The sequence below is a fragment of the Pelecanus crispus genome, chromosome 6 (assembly GCF_030463565.1).
Source record: "Pelecanus crispus isolate bPelCri1 chromosome 6, bPelCri1.pri, whole genome shotgun sequence".
In the NCBI taxonomy this organism is placed as follows: Eukaryota; Metazoa; Chordata; class Aves; order Pelecaniformes; family Pelecanidae; genus Pelecanus; species Pelecanus crispus.
This window is the reverse complement of record NC_134648.1, coordinates 11,841,712-11,849,947: the sequence shown is the minus strand read 5'-3', so window position 1 is coordinate 11,849,947 and position 8,236 is coordinate 11,841,712. Positions and strand designations below refer to the sequence as shown.

The 8,236-nt window shown below is 47.0% G+C and overlaps 1 protein-coding gene across 1 annotated transcript in view; it reads left to right on the top strand.

Moving 5' to 3' along the window:
* The first annotated feature begins 2,893 nt into the window (after positions 1-2,893).
* The window catches only part of PARVA (parvin alpha), a 64,687-nt gene continuing 59,344 nt past the window's right edge, over positions 2,894-8,236 (top strand). Inside the window, exon 1 of the mRNA XM_075712691.1 lies at positions 2,894-3,029. Coding sequence (XP_075568806.1) covers positions 2,894-3,029 — 136 coding nt within the window. The remainder of the gene's footprint in view (positions 3,030-8,236) is intronic.

Below are 8,236 nucleotides of genomic sequence, written 5' to 3'. Positions count from 1 at the left end.
GGTCATTGCTCTGTTTGTAAATGCTGCAGATTCACATGCATACAAAAAAGGGTTTGACATGTTATTTCTCCTTTTGAAATAGTCTTTTATTATGTTCTTAAAAATTATTCAGAAACCGTTCACCTCCTAATCCATACATTCTGTGAGCAGCACTTCTGTAAAAAGACAATAATGTGTGAAATTCAGACTGTTCTGTAGACAACAGCCCTGAGACGCAATTGGTGCTACGAGCCAGATAGCAAATGTAAGGAAAGGAGAGATTGTGCTAACGGCTTGGGCTCGTTCCTGCTTTTAACTGACGGCAGTATGGATGAATAAAGTTTTTCTCCAGGGCATATACTAACTGTGTGCAAGAAATACACATTGATGTCTATCCCTCATCAGCTAACCAATGTTACTGGCTTGTAAAAACACAACAATTATTAGCAGATTTAGAAATATCCTCATGGTAATTTCATTTCACTTATTTTGCCTAATGGATAGCTAGATATTTGCATGAAGTGTGTGTGGCTTTTTGCCTGAATTGTTAATCGAGTGATTAAGTGGTAAGTGAAAGTAGTGCATCCAGATGACATTAATGCTGTTCCAGTCCTGGGTGCCTCCTGAACCAGTCACAGCAAATTATCTGTTTTAAAGATACTTCTGTCTTAAGCTACTCATCTGCAAATCAAAGCAGGATTGGTATAGGCAATGTATCATGCTAAGTCACCTTTCTTTTCCACTGGCTTTTATACTGGTCTGACTACAACGGTTAGTTTCTTTTGTAGAAATGGATGTGACAATACTCGACGCCTCTGACCACAGATGTAGCTGAAACCTACAGGCAGAAGCACTGCTTTGCAAAATGTGCTCAAGACTGAAATGTATGTAGTAAGCTTGAACTTCATCTTGCACAAAACTGTTTAGTGACACTTTATTACTTCATTAGTTCTTTTCTCTTGGTGCTGACCACAGAGTGTAGAAACCTCTGCCTGCAGCTGCGACCCCCCCCGTCCTTCCAGAGCCTTCACTTGAGAGTAGTTATGGATGAACTGAGCTGTCTGAGCCCTGGTCCTGCCTGTCTATACCTGTGTTTAACTTCTGGCACCTGTGTTAACTAGTACTCTCATGTATGTGGTCACCCACATTGGTGCGTTTGACCAACCAGCCTGAGTTAGTGACTGGCTCCACTGCAAGGCAGTGCAAAGGTGGCTGGGCCACAGGGTGAGGCACCCTCCTGTGCCTCGGTGTACAGCCGGCCACCCAAAAAGCTGTGGGTCCCCCAGCTGGGAAGGGAGCGTGGCCTTCATACCACACTGGGGCTGCAGTCCTCCTCAAGGCCCAGCATGGCTCCCGCTGCCAGGCTTTCTCCTTCTGGGGCTGCGTGAAACACCCTTCTCCTGCGCCTGAGGGACCGGACCCGGCGGGCAGGTAACACGAGGACTCTCAGGCCATGGCGGAACCCCCTGAGAGGGGCAGGTAGGGGTGCCTGTTGCACTGAGGGCAGGGGGTGTTGGGCTACCGTTGGGCTGAGGAGAGGGGGCCGTTGGGCTGAGAGGGAGCCATTGGGTGGCTGTTGGGCTGAGGATGCGGGGCTGTTGGGTGCCCGTTGGGCTGAGGAGAGGCAGCCATTGAGCTGGGAGGGGTAGGCACTGTGCGGTCATTGGGCTGAGGAGAGGGGGCCAATGGGCAGCTGTTGTGCTGAGGAGAGGGCTGTTGGGTGGCCATTGGACTGAGGAGAGGGGGCCATTGGGTGGCCATTGGGCTGAGGAGAGGTGCTGGCTGTTGGGTGGTTGTTGTGCTGAGGAGAGGGGCCCATTGGGTGGCCATTGGGCTGGGAGGGGGCTGTGGGGTGGCTGTTGGGCTGAGGAAAGGCGGCTGTTGGGCTGAGAGGGGGCCGTTGGGCAGCCACTGGGCTGAGGAGAGGGGGCCATTGAGCTGGAAGGGGCAGGCATTGGGCTGAGGAGAGGGGGCTATTGGGTAGGCCGTTGGGCTGAGAGGGGGGTGATGGGTGACCGTTGGGCTGAGGAGAAGTGGCCATTGAGCTGGAGGGGGTGGGCGCTGGGTGGTGGTTGAACTAGGAAGAGGGGGCTGTTGGGTGGCAGCTGGGCCGAGGAGAGGGGGCTGTTGTGCAGCTGTTGGGCCAAGAGGGGGCTGTTGGGCGGCCATTGGGCTGAGTGGAGGGGGCTGTTGGGCAGCCATTGGGCTGAGAGTGGGCCACTGGGCAGCTGTTGGGCTGAGGAGAGGTGGCCGTTGGGCAGCCATTGGGCTGGGAGGGGGCCGTGGCCTGGCCGTTGGGCTGAGGAGTGGTGGCTGTTGGGCTGAGGAGAAGGGGCCATTGAGCTGGAGGGGGTGGGCATTGGGCAGTTGTTGGGCTGAGGAGAGGGTGCCATCGGGCAGCTGTTGGGCTGAGGAGAGGGGGCCATTAAGCTGGGAGGGGTGGCTGTTGGGCGGTTGTTGGGTTGAGGAGAGGGGGTGTTGGACGGCCGTTGGGCTGAGGCGAGGGGGCCGTTGGGTGGCCGTCGGGCTGAGGAGAGGGGGCCGTTGGGTGGCCGTTGGGCTGAGGAGAGGGGGCCGTTGGGGGTGGCCGTTGGGCTGAGGAGAGGGGGCCGTTGAGCTGGCGGGGGTGGACGTTAGGCGGCCTTTGGGCGGGGGGGGGGGGGGCATTCGGCTGAGGAGGGGGCCGGCGGCGGGAGCCGTGCGAGGGAGCGGGCCCTCCCCGGCAAGCGCCGAGCGGACAGGAGGGCGGGCGGGAGGGAGGGAAGGAGCGGGAGAGCCGGGAGAGCGGAGCAGGAGCTGCCTCAAATGCTTGAAATAATTCCGCTTCCGTTCAGAGCCGGGAGCAGCCTCCCACGGCATCGGGGCCTCGGACCCGTCTGCTCCATCCCCGAGCGCCGGCGGCAGCTGGGCCATCATGGCAACCTCCCCCCAGAAGTCCCCTTCTTCCCCCAAGTCCCCCACCCCTAAATCTCCCCCGTCCAGAAAGAAAGATGACTCCTTCCTGGGCAAGCTCGGCGGCACGCTGGCAAGGAGGAAAAAAGCCAAAGAAGGTAAAAATTACAGGTTTGCACGTTTCCTGGGAGTTACCTTAAAATGGGGGGGGGGGGAGGAGGAGGAGACAGGGGGAGAGGAAAAGGCTCTGGGGAGCGGGAGGAAGGGGCTGACTGGGGAAGGACGTGCGGGGTGGGGTGGGCAGGCGAGCAGCGAGGGAGGAGCGCGCCGCCTTGTCCCCGCGCCTTCGCCGGGACCGGGCGGGGGCCGTGGCGCCTCTCCCCGGTGCCGCTGCCCGGTGCCAGCCCGTCACGGCGGAGAAACGCGGGAGCGCGGGTGGGCGCCGGCCGGGAGGCAGCCGACCCACCCTCGCCGCCACAGCCGCCGCTAACGGCCCCCCGTGCCGGGGCGGGCTGTGCGCTGCGGCTAAGGCGGGCCCGCCGCACCGCGGGCCGGGCGGCGGCGGGGGGGGAGCCGCTCGGGTCGCGTGAGCGGTGCCCCCCATGTGGGGGGCAGTGTTGAGCTCGGTCCGCGGGACGGGGTCACAGAGGGGCAGGGCAGGACGGCCTGGGGTGCCCGGGCTGGGCAAGGGGAGTGTTTCCTGGCAGTAGGTGAAGCGCCTGGGCGGGCGAGGGCCGCGGCGGCCTGCGGGCCCGGCAGGCCTGCGGGCCCGAGCGCCTCGCAGCTCTGCGCAGCTGGGGAGAGCCTGGGGCTTGTCCGAGGTGCAGCCGCTGCACGCCTTGGCTGCGCCTCGCAGCCCGTCAGGAGTACTTGCCTTTTAAGTTGTGGTGCGAAAACCCCAAAACGTGATGCTGAAATCTTCTTTGACTTGCAGTGTGTGTTGCTTTATATTGGTATACAGCATGGTCAATATACATTGGTCTGAGAAACTAGTGTAATGCACACAACTGATTTAATGTTTATAATAGTAATCATTCCTCAAAGGCTTAAAACTTAACCTGATTATTCTTGTACTGAGCAAAAAGCCTTTGCCTTACGACGGTTGACCTTGGAGGAACACCGAGCATGTACAACAGTCTGGTTCTTTGTCCATACATGTGGGTTAATATCCACCCCCTACTGAATTGGCCTATTTAAAATCTCATGAGACAGAGAATTGGAATTTAACCTCACTCACCCATCATTTTCACAGATGACGTTAATTTAAATATGATGCAAATAGAGCCAAAGTTAACAGTCACTTCAAAACAGTTTTTCAGGCAACATTCATTGCTTGCAAGTGTGAAGAAGTGTGTTATGCTCAGCAGACCCTTGCTTCTTATGTATACATGGGTAATGAAACCAGGCACAGTATTTCAGAGTAGCACCAGTGCTGTGGACAAGGATGATACAAGTTTGGCAAGTACAGCCCATTGCTCTGTAACTATCATGTTATCTTTCTGAGATGCATGGTCTTGCTTTCCAATTAAAAAATTGTGCTCACATTAGTTGGCTTTTTCTGGTCATTGCAGATGGCCCAGAAGTTGATGAAATAGTAAATAATGGTAAACTTTATTAGTTACCCAGCTCGTTATGTTATTCTGTTAGGGTATTCATGAATATTAGCGACATTGAACTAGCAACAATTTTCTGTGATGAGTCAGTATTGTAGGTATGTTTAAAGATCTTGAGCCTATCTGTAGTAGATTTAGTATGTCTAGTACTATTATTATTAGTAAACAATGCTGTTTTCCTGAGTGACAGATATAGTTAAGTAACAAATCTCCAGCACACTGTTAGAGGCAGCAGTTACTTTTATCCACAATCTTGTAATCTTACAGAAAGATGTATTCTTTGAACTCAGATTTCTTCTTGTTACTTCTATGTCTGTATTAAATTCATTGACTAAAACCTGCACCTGCCATTTCATTATCTCAGCATATTGATACTTACCCTTTTGAAATTTTGGAACAACATTAGTGTTGTCTTCCATGTTTCCCAATTTTCTAATGTCTATTTAAAAATAACAGTGGTTTAGAGAAATTTTTTTTTTTTTTTACTTTGTGAGGAGTTTGTTATTTGCTGATGGAAGAAAAAGTATTTTATTAAATTCACCTTAACATCCTTTTTACTTCTGCATGTATTTATTACATTTCTTTAGTGGAAGCACATATAGTGGTGAGATTGATACTATGCTGTCTTCCTTTTTTTGTTTGTTTTTAGCAGATTCAGATGCCTTCAAAGCTGGTAAATCTTTACTGTGAAGCTGGTCCTCTTCATGCTTCCTAATCTTTACTCCACTAGAAATAAATATGGGTTTGCAAACTATTATGGGTCACCTTGTTTCTTGCAGGCTGTGACGCACATGGGTTCCATCATCGGTTGTGCTGCCACAGTTTGTAGGGCTCCAGGTGTATATTTGAAGTCTAATGTAGGACCTTCATATAGGAAGTCAGATTGCTTGTTTATCTAGGCTCTGTTCTTTGATCCCCCCTCACCCCCCCGCCCTTAAATTGACCTATCTAGTCAATGGCGGATTTCCTATGGCGGGCTTGCTATAGAGACAGGTCTCAGTCATAGGAGTGCACATGGTTATTCAACTGTTGACACACATAATGTATTAGGAGATGTTCAAGTATAAGTCATAGGCATTTGAAAAAAAAAACATTTTTTCTGCTGGCCATGTTTAGACCTTCAACTTTTGTAAACTAGAGTGAAGTACTCTTGGATGGCACCTTTACTCTTTCTTCATATTTTTTGTAGAACATCAGGATCTATTCTGTAATTCAGTTTGTCAGTCTGATATAGATTTCTACCCCATTTTGTTGTGAATGTTGATCTCTAATCACGTAAGGTTTCTAAATATGATGAACTGTTAGTAATTCTTTAGAAATAATGCTGTGGTTTTTTTCTGTATAGGGTATTCATTTCCCCTTTTACCACTTAGTCTCGTGCTTTGCGATTTAATATTCCAGTAGAGTAAATAGATGTTCTGGATTTCACCTCTGTCAGTATTTCTTCATGAGGCAACAATTCCGGTTATTCCAATTTATTGTTATCTTTAATGTACGGGCAGTAGAGCAAGTATTCTTCTTTTAGATTAATGTAGACTATGCAGAAGATGCTTCTGTCTTCCCAGTCTCCCCATCAGCTGGGTTATAGACCTGGCTAGAGCTACTATGGCTTTTTTTCCAACCTGCGCACCCTCAGGGGCTACCAAGGGGCTGCTGCACACACACCTCTGTTTTGTTCCTCTGCTGCACACCCCTCTGTTTGTGTTAAGCCAGACCATGCTCAGGGTGCACGTCTGGAATCAAAAACTTAGGAGCATACCCGGGTCTTACAGCTTAGTGACAGGTCAAGAAAGACAGTGGGACTTGGTGCACTTATGATAAATAAGGGGCAACTGAAATTTTCTCTTATCTGTATAGGTTTTGCTGTTACGTAGAGGACAGAAACTTACTGATTTACTTCAGTATTTTACCACAAGGGCTAAGAATTAGTGTTTTTAAATAACGCAAAAATGTTTTATCTGTTGTAGGGAGTATACTAATTACATTTTAGTACTATCTGTGTTATATATGTAGCTAACCATTGTAGATTTTATATGATTATACATATATGGGTTTTGTATTTATGCCATCGACAGGCATTTGATCATTGTCAAAATGATATTTTTATATATTGCAACAATAGAGCCAATGCTAAAATGCTCCACCAAATGAAAATCCATTAGAATCTGAAGTGACATTATGGTGAAGAATAATGCAGATTATTTATAAAGAGAGTAAAGTCTATGTAGTTTTAGATGTAGCAAAAGTAGTTTATAATACAATATAACGTGGATTTTCTGTAATAACATTAATTTATATGTATGACTATATCTAAAAATATATAGCAAGCCTTTCTTATGAACTTCAAAGTTCTTGGCAATGGTAAGTATTCCATCCATGTTAGAGATGAGAATATTCTAGACAAGTGAAATGAATTCTCTAATATCACAGTACAAGTTGTTGACCAAAACAGAGAGAGTAACCCAAGATACTGTTACTTGAGAGATTGCATGTGATGTAAGCAGGGATCAGTCATACCTTAAGACATACGTTAATCTGGAAAATACTTTGTCAATAAATATTAGAGAATATTTTGTAAGATCTGAAATTTGGACCTGAAGTTTGCTTATGTCATCATCTGTCATGTAGGATCTTAGGCTGGTTTTCGTTTACAAGATCTCATTGCCATTGGTGTAATTCAAGGGTGAGAACATTGTACTTTCCTGTGAGAGTGTGAGCAGCTGCATCTTTAAATAGTGTATAAATTCTGTTAAGGTAACAAAAATTACAAATTACTAAATACATTTGGAATTAATTATAATTAGCTTTTTATCTAATGAGAAAATTGTTAGATAATACTAGAATATTTGATGACCAGTTTACAACTGAACTGTTGTATGCAAAAATTATTTGTAGTAGTCCCTTTCATTCCTGAAAAGCATTCAAAGACTTAGCCACCCCATATATGCTACTGGAGGATTCCAGTCCTTATCGAGCAGGAGTTAAGATGCGTGGTGGAGCTCATTGTATTAGCAAAAACCAACTACAAATTAAAATTTTTTGTAAGCTCTGTAAGTAGTCTGCATTGTGTACTAAACATATCTTTATACAAGTGCAAGGAGAGAACAGAATGACCTCTTTTTTTAGAAGTAGGGGTGTGTGTTTTGTTGTCTTATGAATTTTTCATGGTGGGTTCAGTAAGGTCATGTGTGATTGTCCTCCTTGAATTTTCCTGGCCTGGCAATTATAGATGTAGAAATTTCACTCCTCCTAATAGCTTACCTTAGTGGAGAGTTTTAAGAATTGGCCCCTGACATGTTAATAAATCTGTGACACATTTGGGAATGGAGACCAAAGTTCAGAATTGCTTAAATTGTGTAGGAGCAGATGGGAAACAGACAGCTCGGACCCATGAATTTGGTAGAGAGCAATTACTGCTCATTGTATGGGCTGAGTTGATTTTCCAATTGATATGACATCAATTTCCATAATTTGACTGCCCTTCTGCCTAGTTTATTTGGTGTTGATGGGCAGGAGAAGGAATGAATTTTCTTCTAGCTTCCACTTATGGTATTTCTTCTTTTTCTTTTGTGTGTCTTGTTTTGATTTTGTTTTGGTATTCGAGGTCACAATACACAGTATTCTCTGTATTGGGAAGAGTATGTTAACAGTGTAAAATATTGTAGATAGTTATTTCTTGATAATAACCTTCAATTTCTTAATCTTTACTTTGTTGCCGTCATGCATTTTACAGAAAAATATGAAATTAAAAC